We start from the raw sequence: 14,290 nt of genomic DNA, 5'->3' as shown, positions 1-14,290 counted from the left end.
TAAAAAAGAGAAAAAAAAAAAAAAGAACAGCACAGCGTCATCCTTGGAACAGCACAGAATTAGCAGAGAACAGCAAAATATGTGTATGTATGCCACCGGAAAAGACAATCCAAATAAAGAAATATGGACTTTATTGACAATATTTATCTACCCTGTCATGCCAATAAAGTATCTTGTATTATTGTTTTATATACACCGTGCTTGCACGGGAGAAAGTTCTGTGACTAGGGCGATGCGTGCCTTACCCTCGACCCATATCTCCCGGATCCCAACTATATCTGTTAACAACACACTTTTGCAAGTGCGATGTCTCACGTGCCTGTGTGGCATGATCTGTATTGTAGTTTTGATATTCCTCTTAATATTTTGCAGCCTTTCAGTTCCAGCTGAATATGGGTGTCCTTTAGAGTGATACTTGAGGCATGATGTGTCCTTAAAAGGACAGTGTCCAAGGACATACCCATGTAATGAGTCTCTGCCCCACTTACGTGACATGGTGGTGGTATCTGGCGGATCCAGCCCATGTCACCCCAGTCCAAGCATCACTCGCGTTTTGATAGTAACCAAACCACTTGGCTACCATGGCATCCACTTTCAAGTAACAGGAGATTTGTTTTCACTAAATACACAAGCGATGTTAAACCAAATATGGTTCGACATGTCTGCTGATTCGATGGACACTGCACTACCACACACAATGAATATACAGATAACGTCACTCACTCAATGAACAACTGGATACCTCTGGACATTCCTGCAGAGACAGATAATGTATGTAAACTACACAGAATGACCAACCGGATACCTCTGAAAAAGTCTTCAAATACGAATAAAGACGGTGCACAGAGTCAACATACACACAATAAGCACTGACAGGCGCACACAGCTACAGCAATAGGACTAGGACACACACAGACACTCAGCATTGGCTAAATGACACCAGCTTTCATAAACACCCGTCTATGAACAGCTAAGTGCTTAGTAAAGTTTACAAATCCGAAATCTGCACTATGTACACAGATACTGATAAATAGGCACACACATTCACAAATGCTTAGGCATACACAAACACATTACAAACAGATGGATTACTTGAAAATAAAATCTTTTAATGTTTATTGAGACATATTCAACATTGTACCAAAAACAATGACCATACACAACCACCATGACACGGAAAAGGCCCCAGGGCCTACCACAGAGAACTCGAGAAGAATAGTAAAAGCTTCACTGGTACAATACAATAATATAGGTAAGGAACTGTTATACAATTTTAACATAATTAAAATAAAACAGAAATAACACATATCCAACGTTAGCCATACTGAATGTAAAAACAGGTGCAAAATACAGTGCATAGTGCATACTTAGGTACAAAGTCTAAATCCCGCTTCACAAGTTACAGTAATGAAAAAGAAGACATCTGGTGCGGCTTGTGATGAATGCTGGGATTATCGTGGTCATAAACGAAAGTTATTAGCGGGCTCCAATCAATTAAAAATTGCACCATTTCTTCCCACTATGCCCCATCAATTTTGGACATAGCAGGCTCATACCACACCCGTGCCCACCATTCCGTTATGTTAGTTGCAAGCTGGGATTCCAATGTTTTGCAATCACAAGACATGCTGCCACCAAAAAATTAGTGATCAACCTAGAGCTTCAGGCATTCAGCTTGTAATGAACTTGTGAGTCTTTATTACCTAAAAGCAAAACTAAGAAGTCAATTTCCAGCTCAAACCACATATTCCCCTGATCTGGTCGACCACCGCCAGCCGGAATACATGAATTTGGCAACAACCCCACCACATGTGGAAATAGGAGCACAGGGATGCACCACACCGCCAACAATGGGGGAAGAGCACGGAAAACAAATTGAGCAACAGCTCTGTGGTGAGATACCATCAGCATAGTAGCTTGAAACAATTTGCCCTCAGTTTTACGGCTTGGGATGTCCTGTTTGCCCTTGTCCAAATGTTGCACCAGGCCAGGTCATCAATGGTCGCACCTATGTCCTCTTCCCATCTAGCCATAGATCCATGCAAGGGTTTAAACCTAGTCTCATTCAGCACCTTGCAAAGTGATGTCAATTTAGCTGCTGGTGGGTCCCCTATAAATAGATCCTCAAAGTGAGTTGTGTCCCGCCACCCTTGAGTTGCTACATTCGCTCGAGACACCCAATGCCGAAGCTACATGTATCGAAATCATACAGATCTTCAACCGTGTAGGCATGCTTGCATTCCTCAAATGTGAGGGAATGGTTGTCCCTAAACAACTGGCTCAGCCTGTACAAACCTCCCTCCTTCCAGCGGGCAAACCTGTCATAGGTGAGGGGAATGTGGTTTTGGCATATCTATGCACTGCACTGCCTTATCCTAGTACTCCAGTGTAGCTCTAGATGTCAGAGGTCCTTGCTCCCCCAGTTTCCAGGGCCCCAGGGAATGGCAACATCTACGATGCAGGGGGATTTCTAGGCTGTCCTGATCGTAAGCTACCCAGAGCTTGGGATTCTGCGCAATTGCCTGATTTTCCAGAACGGGAGCCAATTGAGATACGTACAGGTAGCTTTCAATATCTGCCACCTATACTCCCCTGTACCCTTAGCTGCCATTAGTGTGTGCCTAGTGTAGGGGAGGCATGGTATCACAAGTATGACACTGACACAATAGGTACAATTTGTAAAACCTTTATTGAAGTTTCTGGTGTTGGAAAACTCCTACTTTGCCCTATAACTAAGATCGGAGTAGTCTCAACCATCAAACTATTAACAGAACAGTCGTAGTGGAGTCTGTCAAATCAAAATGGACTATGCCATCAAAACCTAATGCCTGCCCTATCTCTTGTACACAAAGTGTAGAAAGCAGTAAGCACGGACTGAGAAGGATTGAAGGCAATCGTACCGGGATAAATAAGAAATCCCATATCATCTGGAAGATAAGAAAGGATAAATGTTTTGCTATAAATGAAAGAAATAACTTTAAAAAAAAGGGATTTAAAAGTTGAGAACATTACCGAATTCGAAAAAATTGAAAACTCTCCTGATGAACCACATGCGGTAAACGTGGAGAAACGTGTTGAGAGACAAAAAGGATATGGTTATTTGAAGAAGAAAGTTTATGTCTGAAAAAAAATAATAAACAAAGATGTGCATAACCATCCAAAGATGTATTTTTGTATGATTTAAAAGTTCAGAAAAGGAATACCGGAAGCGCACTCCAAGGAAGTGTACATTTAAAAAGAATTGTTTGTTTAATATTGCAGCAGCGCAATATACACTTCAACAGGTGCAGGATCCAGGTAACAAAGAAATTATTCATTACTGCACAGTAAGAAATCGCCAATTATAGGAAATCAAAGCCGCAAAGGACTGCAAAATGTATACAAAAAGCATTGTGTAGTGTGCCTGCTTCATCTCACAAACCCCCAATTGTGGTGCTGTTCTTCTGGGCCTAGAGTTTATGGGCAAAAACTTAGAACGCTTTATTAGATGTACTATAATAAAAATGTTTTGTTCTAAGTAGCTTGTATGAAATATCATCGGCCCATAGCGCCTTTAACTCCGCCCTTGCTACCTGGAGCTGCCTATAAGTCTTTCTGGCCCCATCCCGTTTATATTGAGCCTCCCACTCTCGAACTCTGTCCTTGGCTCGAACCCGTTGGGCTGAAATCTTTTTCTGCGCCGAGGCTATACTAATGATCTCCACCCTAAGTGTAGGTTTAAAAGCCTCCCATACCCCTGAAACCAAGACCTCCCTGTGAGATTTTCTTGAAAACACTGTGTGATCCTATCTGAAATGGTGGTACACACAACCGGGACAGCCAACAAGGAATCATTCAGTTTCCACCCCATGGACTCCCTTCCCCCTAGGCCATATCGGTCTGGTTTCAGGGTGATGGGAGAGTCATCTGAGACCAGTGCTACCTCTATGGTGGTAGACGTAATCTGCGCAATTAAAGGGTGATATACCAGAAAATAATAAATCCTGGGATATGTGCAGTGAACGTTTGAGAAATGGGAATAATCACGCTGATGGGGGTGAAGATACGGCCACACATCAACCAACTGCATGTCAGCTATAGCCTGTTTAAGAGGGACCACCTTCAGCTCAAGGCCAGATTTATTCCTCCCTCGACCCAGTACTACATTAAAATCCCCACCTACCACTAACTCACCCCACTGGAGCTGCGCTATGTGAGGGAATAGTTGGACATAGAACTGATCTTGTTGTTGATTAACCTGTATATAGACACCGTGAGATCCTTCCCCGCTATATATAGATTCAGCCCAATGTACCTACCCTGGACATCTTTTACAATTGTCTCCTGTTCAAAACGTAAGGATCTGGCAATCATGATTGCAACCCCTGCATTTTTGAAAGGTGAGGAGGCAAAATACTGACGAGGGAACCAGCAAGGCCGCAACCTCGGCCAGTCCCGCTGCAAAAGGTGGGTCTCTTAGAGCAGGGCATTTTCAGCCCTAAGGTCTACCAGTTTGGAAAGTACACTCTTCCGCTTTCTTGGAGAGTTTAGCCCCTGAACATTTTTTTAAACAATTTTCACACCAGTCAATGTAATACTTCAGGCAAACTGTTAACCCCCCCACTGAACTGTGTCCATCCCATAAAGCCCATATTCTAAGTCTGCAAACCCTCCATCAACATGGACGAGTCACGGCTCACGCATACACAAGGACATCTCTCATTGCGCCAGGCAACTACTACATAACACCAAATACAATGATATTGGATATGGAAAATAAAATAAAAATGAAAACCGTAACAACCATGCGTTGGGTAAACATCAGGTCTAACGGCCTGAAAGTGGGTACATACTCCTAATGCCACAGAATTGCAGACAGATTCAAACTTTTTGGATAAAGCAGCCCCATTTACAACTTTGTCATTCCTTGCAGCTTCAGAATGACGAACAACACATATGTGTCAGGTAACTCCATGAAATCCGAGTCAATTGCAGTTCGTCATTAAGACCTCTCAGTCAGGAGCCTCGGCGTCTCTGCTTCTGTCCTGTCTGTCCATCAAAGGCCTCCAGCGATCACGCTTTCTGCTCTTTCAAGAGTGCACTTGCGACCATGAGGCCATTGAGGGCACTAAGGATCTCTCTTCTGGCGTATGTATGCTTCGGGCATCTTCAGGGTTTCCACAGCCGCTCAGAGATGCAAATTGATGCTGGACTCCTCAATTTTAAACACGATTTGGAACTGTTAACCCCATCTAAAGTGGATTCCTTTTCCGGAGAGCCAGTTGTTTAGACGCCCCATCAATCTGTGTTTTTGAAACATTCTATGTGAAAAGCCCTGAAACAACTGAAGAGAAGATCCCTTAAATTGCAAACTCCTTAATTCTCTGGCCTTTTGGAAGATAAAGTCTTTGGTCTTAAAGACGTGAACCCTAACCAAGACATCCAGGAGGAGATTCCGTCTCATTTGAAAGTTGGAAAATTCCCTATGTGTTCAGTGCAGGGTGAGGTCCACATATGCATCCCCCAGTATTTCCTGGAACAGTTCACGGACAAATGCTTCCAGGTCCTGGTCTTTTATCTCCCTTGGAATCCCCCTGATCGGAACACTGTTTCTGCAGGATCAGTTTTCAGCATCTTCCCGTTTCTCCTCTGCAATGTGCCGATAAGCTTCGAGCGCTGCCACCCTCTATTCTAACTGCACCTGGGAGTGTGCCTGATCACTGAAGGCAGATTCTAGTACCCCATGCCTGGATTTGTTCTGTTGTACATTATGAGATAGTTCCCGAAAGGATCTCTTTAATTCCTTCATTGTCGTCGCCATCTCCTTCTGTATCGACTAGATTAGGTGCAAGAGGTCTCCCTTTGTGGTCGGTTGTGTTTCCTGCTCAACTGCAGGCGTCGGATCAGAGACCTGCCTTGGCTGCTGAAGCATTTCATTGATGGTAGTCATGGACTTCTCTTTAGTCTTTTTCAGACTTCACCTTGCGCATAGGCGGGTCTACTTAGTGTGGAGAACTGAAGAAAGTGCTGGCCCTGTAGATCGCCACAAGGGCGTTCACCCCGAATACCACCCAGACTTCTCCAAAGACCAGGACGCCCCAGTACCCGGTGGAAATATGCACTCCCCACTCAGACCCACTTCACTGGGCACTATAAGAAGAAAATTTCCTACCTGTAACTCCTGTTCTCCAGCATTGGTATCATTCATAGATTCACATGCTGTGAATATTCCCTGTCGTCAGGCTGGGAATCCTCAGTTAGTTTTTGATTCCCCTTGCCCTGGGCAAGAAGAATCTGCATTTTGTAGCCTAACACCCTTGTTATGGTTGTTTTTGGTCCTCACCAATGGGACCTCGAGTAGCCCTAGACTAGACAGTCCTCTTCCTCTCAGATTCTGATCCCATGGTACCAGATGTCCCTGGGATGTAAGTGGTTTTACCCGACTAGTTGGAAGGAGGGCGCATGTGAATCTATGAAAGACACCAATGCTGGAGAACAGGAGTTACTGGTAAGAAACGTTTTCTTTCTACAGATTTGGATCTTTCATAAATTCACATGCTGTGAATAGACTATGTAGCAGTATACAGACACTGAAAGTGCATACAGGTAAAAGCCAACCAGCACACATTACAGCACATCCATAGGATTGTACCTTTTTGGAACAGGTGCTGTGGGACTGCTCTTACTGTCTGCACTTCTTCGACATGCTGCTTCTCCAGGTGCCCAATTGGCAGAGGTCTGTGATCGGGACACCTGACCACCATCCCGCCAAAGCTGCTGTAGCTCTTGTCGAGTGTGCATGAGGCGGAGATTGGAGGGGCTTACCTGCTGACTTGTGGCCGTAGACAACGGCCAACAAGATCCACCTTGCTATGCTTCATTTGGATAGAGCATTGCCTTCGTTGAACCATATGCTACGAAAAGTTGTATTGATTTTCTGAATGACTGTGTCCTGTTAATGCAGTATTTTAACGCTCGCTTGAGGTCGAGCACGTGTATTGCCACCTGTGCAGGTTAAGAGGGCTTGCTAAAGAAAACCGGTAAGGTTATGGTGGAATTCTTGTAGAAATCTGTGGGTACTTTGGGAACAAATCATGGGTTTGCCATGAGAAGAAAGTTTTACACGTGGTAACGTTCTTTCGATTGGATGTTCCTCTCACGTATTCCTCATTTAATGATAATTATCCTTCCAGCTTCAGCTGCTTCCTATTTTCTTTTTTACAAGAGGCGCTGTGTGCTGTCTCATTGAGCCAATGTCATCATCAGTATAAATAGTGCACGCCAGAGACTGTTGGCTTCAGTTCTGTTTTCTCCCTCCTGTAGAGCAATTGCCAGGCATACCATAGACCGTAGGCTCCAAGAAAGCATAAAGTGTAAAGACACATAAATTCTACGGCGGGGCAGGCTGGAAATGGGGGATGAGGCATACGTGGAAGGAACATCCAATCGAAAGAACGTTACCAGGGGTACGCTGGGATGGACGCACCCTGGGCTCCTGGGTGGAGAATTCCGCTCCCAAGAATATGAGCCGCTTGGATGGCCGCAAGAAGGATTTTTTGTAGTTGATGGCGAAGCCCAATGTTTGTAATAGGCCCGCTGTCGCCAATATAGAAGCCGGTTCTCCCTGCCTGGATGGAACCTGCACCGGCAAGTCATCTAAATAAGGATAGACATGGTGCCCTTGTTTGCGCAGGCTGGCTGCAACTTGCGCAGGCACTTTGTGAAGGTGCACAGAGCCGACCTGAGGCCGGTTTTCCGATGACAAACCAGAAGTATTTCCGGTGCCCTTTGTGGATGGGTATGTGAAAGTATGCGTTCTGGAGATCCAGGGACGCGAGGTAGTCGTGGTGCTGCACTGCTTCTATGACATTCTGTAATGTGATCATAGTGAACTTTTGGCGCTTTATTAATTTGTTAAACCACCTCAGGTCTAGAATGGGTCTCCATTTTCCATTTGCTTTGCGGACGAATTATCCAGAGCATATCCCCTTTCTCCTTTGGTCGCTGGGGACTTTTTCTATGGCCATTTTTTGCAGCATGAGCTGCACTTCTCGTTGGAGCGCTGTCTTGTGCACCTGTGGTTGGTTGTTTGGAGGTATGTGAAGGGGTGTTTGTTTGAACTCCATCAGGTGCCTGTATACTACCACAGCCAGTGCCCATTTGTCGTTGGTTATTTCTCTCCAGTCTCGGGTGAACCCGGAGATCCTCCCTCCCAGGACGCAATGGGATGGATTGTCACTGTTGGGTCTTACCCTGCGGTCCCCTTTAGGATCCAGAGGGCTGCTTGCAGTGCCGATTTTGTTCAAAGTCTTTCGATTTGTGGTATCCCTGGTAAGCTCTATTGTACCTTGGGTACTTGGGCCTGAGCCTCTGGAGTATTGACGTCCCTTGTTGGATGAGGATGTGGATTTTCTACTGGCTTTTCCCCTGTACTGACGAAAAGGTTGTCGATCTTGGGTCCAAAAAGCTCCTCACCCTCAAAGGGCATGTCTACTACTTTATGGTGGACCTCCGGACAGAAATCCATACATCGGAGCCATGCTCGTCTACATAGGACCACTCCGTTGACCACTTGTTTTAAACCTGTTTCCGCCAGTTCCACCGCCATGTTGATACCGAAGTTGGAGGATTATTCTCCTTCTTTCAGGATTGCATTTGCCTCCTTACGCTTTTCCTCTGGGAGATGCTCCAGGATTGATGTGAGTTTATGCCACATCTCTCTTATCATACCTTGCTATGATGGATAGGGAGTTGGCTTCTTTAACTGTCATTGCTCCAATCGCTAAGACCTTCTTATCGAAAGCATGCTGCTTCATCGCTTCATCGGCCGGTGGTATAGCGCATTTTTGTTTTTCGGATTTTGCTTTGCGGTTTGCCACTACCGAGACCACTGACCCGGGAGATGGCTGTGAAGTGAGGTCTTTTATTGCATTTTCTGGAGGTTGTACTTTTTGTTAAGACGGCCTTTCACCGCTGGAATCGTGAATGGTTGCTTCATTGTTTTAAGTCCCCATGCCAGACATAACCGAGGATGGGGAATGAGAACACTGTTTTTCTCCTATTACCCATATGGTCAAATAAAAAGCATTATTCTAATCCAAAGAGGCGAGGAGGCCGAACTCCTTGCAAGCCTCATGACCGTAGAATGCAACCCTGTGATGTAATCAGAGGGCGATGGCTTTTCTGATTCCTCGTCCTGGGGAAACTCATGGGAGGAATCTGTATCCAAATCATCATTGCTCCTCGGAGTGGTTGGCCAGGTTGTGGTGTCATTGGGTTCATCCGCCTCCCTATCTGGTAGTTTCCCTTCTTCCGTCACTGATCGGGTTGGTGGTGAAATGGTATGGCTCCTTTTGCGTAGTGGAGAGGTTAGTGTTGGTGACACACACCTGCCCCTGTGTACTGGCTGAAGTGCAGGGGATGCTGGGGAAATTGACCTGGATTGCGAGCACCCCTGAAGGACCTTGCAGATCTTCCCCGCGGTGTGGACCTGTGTCTGGAAGGAGAGAACCTTGCTGATCTTCCCCGTGAGGTAGACCCGCGTCTGACCAAGATTGTTGTGGTACCTGTGGTACAGCTGGTTGAGGTGGTGGTAAGGCTGGAACCCCTCATCTCATCAAAGCTGCATCAAGCTGGGTGATAACCATCTGCAGGGACGAGAGGAACTGTATGGATAGTAGGGCATGTGGGTTGGTTAACAGTACCCTTACCTCCCTTTGCTGAATTTGGAGGTGGGTGGGCCCCATGGGTGGAGCCGGGGCAGCCTCTTCTTGTGGCTGTCATGGTGCCGGATCTGCCTTCTCTTGTGGCTTTCGAACTGTTAGGTCCCCTTCCTGAATATGGCTCCCTGCCATTGCCAGCCTAGCTGGAGCCTCCTCCTGTAATATCACTGATTGTTCTGAGTCTGCCTGTTGAAGCTGCGCCTTGAAGTCGGTATTCACCTCACATTTTAGTACCTCCTCTTCCTCTGGTAGTACCTCAGAGTACTGGATAGGGGAGACCTGACGGATGCGTTTTGTTGTCTCATCTGGTTGTGGAGGTTGCACCTCCTGAGGAAGTTCCCATCCTCCCATTGATGGGGCTGCCGTCAATGGTGTTGGCAACGGGCTCTCCATCTGCTGTTTCTTGAGACCCAGGAGTGTGTCTTTCTCCACTGCCGAGGTTGTAGGCCAGGGTGACGGGACCGTGCCTGTGTGGTTTTTATCCATGGCCTTCTTCGTCGACATGTCCAGTTTACGGTGTGTCAATGATGAGCTGGTTTTGTGGATTGTCGTGAATAAACTGGACTTTTGGAGCGATGTGGATGAGCCATACGTTGACGAGGTAGTTCTATACGGCGTCGTCAATCAGGCGTGTGATGTTTAATTGCCATTGACGTCGGCGGCCCAGATTTGCACGACTTTTGCCGCTCTTTCTCCTTGGTCGTGGTGTGCTTGTGCGCCTTCCACACATCAACGATCTCTGTTGACTCGTGTTTCAGTGCTTTCGGAGTGGTCGACGACGAGGTACTTGTGCCTCCGGTCGTCTGCCCTGGATGATCTTTGTACTCCGCCACCTCTGTTGTCGAGGCCTCTCACTGACCTTGATTTATGCCTGTGCTTTCGTCCTTCCATTGGTTTGCCGCCTTCTGCTGCTGACTTCCACCACAGTGATCACTGGCCTTCTGCAGATGACGACGGCATGTCTGGCGCCTTAGGTTTTTCGGCCGCTTACTTTCCCTACGGGAGCGGCCATGCTGTTGGTCGACTCAACCTCAGGAGGGTATTCGGGTAGTTCCCCTCATTCAGCCAGCAGACTAGCCTTCTATTTCTATCTTTGAGAGTCTTGGAGCTATGACCTTGACAGATAGTGCAGTTTTAACGGTGTGGTGGGGTTAAAGGCAGGATATGCGGTCGGACTCCTAATCTCCCTCATATACATTTTGGAGTCCACAAGTGGCACCAGGCTTAAAAAGGGGTTTCCTTTTGCCCTCTATCCCCATAAAATTCCTCACCTTGAAGAGTGTACTTGATGTTGTGTAATGAAAATGCTTCTCTTCTTTTGAAATTGCTGTTTTGAAGATTTTAACCTAAACATTCTGACTGTGGAAAACGGGACTCCCACCTCAGCAGAACACGCAATTAGAATCTGAGGGGAAGAGGAAGGTCTTGTCTAGGGCTACTCGAGGTACCATTGGTGGGGACCAGAAACACCCATATCAAGGGTGTTAGGCTACAAAATGTAGCTTCTTCATGACTAAGGCAAGGAGAATCAAAAACTAACTGAGGATTCCCAGCCTGATGACGGGGAATATTCACAGCATGTGAATCTATGAAAGATCCAATGCTGGAGGAACTTCCAAGAACCAGAGCCGAGGTCAGGGCTGGCCCCCAGCAGGACAGGGGGTGGGCAGCACCACTGAAGAATGGTGTGAGATGGGCTAAGAAGCATCCAGACAGGGACTGACCCACCAATTCAGGAGCAGTTACCCAAAAGGGCTCAGAAGCAGTCAACAGACAACACCACAGATGACCAGGAGCAGTAGATCATTTCGAGCTGCACTTGTTCTTTGCACAGCCACGCACAGCTCAATGCTGAAACAATCTCCGCTAATTTGTAGGTGGTTCAGATGAAATTAATCATGCAGGGACCAGCTACCACCTGGGTGTAAAGCGCCTCAGAACACACCAAACAAGTATTTCCCCAGCGCTCATGCAATTGCCAGTGAGACTCGTCAAAAAAAAAAAAGCTCTCCCAAGGACCGGGCAAATCCTGCACCCATTGGGCCACTGCCTCCCCCACTTGCCATGACCGTGCCACCGCTGGCGGCCAGTGGGCCAGGACCCGGAACCTTTTCAGTTCAAAATACAGGGCAATGTCAAGGGTCACTAGGCGAGTGGTTCCGAATTCCAGTAGCCTTCACATTCAGAACCCTCTCCTCCACTGCATATCTATATGACATGACGTTAAAAGGCTGGAGAAGCCGTTTACTCAGCTCGGGCTGTGGGGCTACAAGGGTTACAATGCCATTAGCTTCCAGCCAGGCCGCACCGCCAAAAATAAAACCTTTTAAAAAAGAGTTAGGATTACTACCTAGAAAAAAGCTACATCTACAAATATTGGAAATGCCAAAATTGAGGTTACTACAAAAACTCAATGTAAACAAAGTCCAGTGAACTAATCAGTATACCTTAACTCTACACTACATTACTACTTCACACACCACTTGATTTAACTATTAGCCTCTTACGTCACTACTGTAATTAAAGTGAGTATTTTGAAGTAGTGATGTAGTACGGGGTTTGACAACGATTAGAAAAGAAGCGATCAGTTAGGGATATAGTGAATCTTAAAATGGTTCATTAACACAGTCCACTGACTTGTGGGATGTAATGCTTTAATTGCACTTTGATAGGTTTTTCTGGGATCAAGGGGGCGAGGGGAATCAAGACAGGTTTCATGCATGTGGTGAAACCGAAGAAAGATGGGATGGGTGAAGTACTGATGTATTCAATGGAAGATAATACAACTTTAGATATTTCTCAGTTTATCCTTGTCCTAAAGCAACACCACTGGGATCTGTGTAGAAGCATTACAGTGCACAATTGGCTAATCTGCATTCATAGGCTTTTTTACTTCTCGCATTAAAAAGGGGCAGCACAACACTTTCACATCAGCATATGCCTGTCATTAAACACAAATGTTGAAGTTAAGACGAATCTCCGACGTTATATGGGTGCAGGGGCACTAACAGGCCAAACTCGTTCACGAAACCAGTCCTAAAGAATTCCCAGTCGTCTGCAAATACCGTATTTACAATGCAATTACACCGAATATGCTGCGAGATAACGGAGGCAACGCTCAGTGGAATGGCACTAAGCCTCTTATTGGTGGAATGCATACAGAAAATATCAATGTTACCTCTGTCCTCGAGCGGATTACTGGCAAGGTTAATTGTGTGGAGCCCTGAGTTAGGATTATGGGCCAAGGCACTCGCCAGTTTCTGTGCAAAATCGCTGCAAGAAAACAAAATACATAGAGATTTAGCAAACCCTGTTTGAAATCAACACAACAACCTCAGACCAAGGCAGCAGGAGAACGTGTGTTTAATTAATATCTTTAACGTTTTGCAACATGTGACCAATTGCCATACAATTATTACACGTACTGTAGGTGTTAAGGGGTTTAGGGACTGACTGCAATTATTCCTACCTCACTACGGGACATGTCTGAGAATCATCTATGCTGAACAGTGCATGCATGCTTACTTCCTTGGGCTGCCTTGCCCTTGGGAACAACCCCTAGTACATACTGAAGCAAAGCAATGCTCCTTTCAAAGCTAATATAAAACATTAAAAACTAGCAATTTGTTCATCAGTGAATGAATAAACCGCTCACTGTCCTTCCACGAAAACGAAAGTGCATGACGAGATATACACGTTAACAAAATAGATCATTACAACCATTCAGACACAATCCCTATGGCAACTGTTAGAAGCACAATACAAAAAAGCAGAAAACAAGCATTGGCAATGCCAACAGTTTGGGCTTTTGTATAGGGATGGGAAAGGCACTTTCCAGGCACTACCGTAGTGGTATTAACTGGCCATTGATGGTAGCAGGTGCAACATGGTGTGAATACCTGGGAATCTACTAGCAGTGCCTGGCAAATTCCTAATACCTATACACAAGCCAAAACTGTTGGCTTTGCCAATGCTTTTATTTCTTAACAGGTCTTCAGTGAAGGACACGTACAGTGCTAATAAATCGAGTGGCTGAAGGCAGATCCGGATAAGACATTTTTATTACACCAGTAGGAGCTTTACAGCTCCAATTAAGTAATTAACTATCAGAAGACTGCTTTGAAAAAACACTGGCAGGCCCTTTCAGTGCAAAGTTTGATGGTTTAAAGCGAGCACAATGAGATCCCATGGGAGTTGTTTTGTGCCGGGAGGGGCAGGAACTGGGTGGGAATGGCCATGGGGATTAGCATGGTCATGGGCAGTCAATGGGTGGGCAAACAACCAACAGCTTTGTGCCCCATCTCATATTCCAGTTCTTCCTATCTGCACTTGAATGCAATAGTTTCGGCTGATAGGTGTCTCTGCCACCTAATAGCACAAACTAAAAAAGGTTCTATGGGAATGGTGTACATGGGTGCTAGTGTGTATGTGTATGACAGTGCAGTGATGTTCTGGGTGCTCGTGTGAATGGCAGATAAGCTGTACGGGTGCGGGACTGGTGGGTGAATGTGTATGTATACGTGTGTGCATCTAGATATATGTGAATCTGTGTGAGTGTATCTGGGTGTATATGTGTATGGGGCCTGCAT

General features: G+C 45.8%; 1 protein-coding gene across 1 annotated transcript in view; it reads right to left on the bottom strand.

The window, feature by feature from the left end:
- Positions 1-14,290, bottom strand: part of CARMIL1 (capping protein regulator and myosin 1 linker 1) — a 1,545,633-nt gene that overhangs the window by 672,462 nt on the left and 858,881 nt on the right. The window contains exon 11 of the mRNA XM_069613644.1: positions 12,880-12,974. Coding sequence (XP_069469745.1) covers positions 12,880-12,974 — 95 coding nt within the window. The remainder of the gene's footprint in view (positions 1-12,879; positions 12,975-14,290) is intronic.

This window comes from Ambystoma mexicanum, chromosome 5p, assembly GCF_040938575.1.
Source record: "Ambystoma mexicanum isolate Mex_15411 chromosome 5p, UKY_AmexF1_1, whole genome shotgun sequence".
Lineage (NCBI taxonomy): Eukaryota > Metazoa > Chordata > Amphibia > Caudata > Ambystomatidae > Ambystoma > Ambystoma mexicanum.
This window is presented reverse-complemented; position numbering and strand designations above follow the sequence as displayed.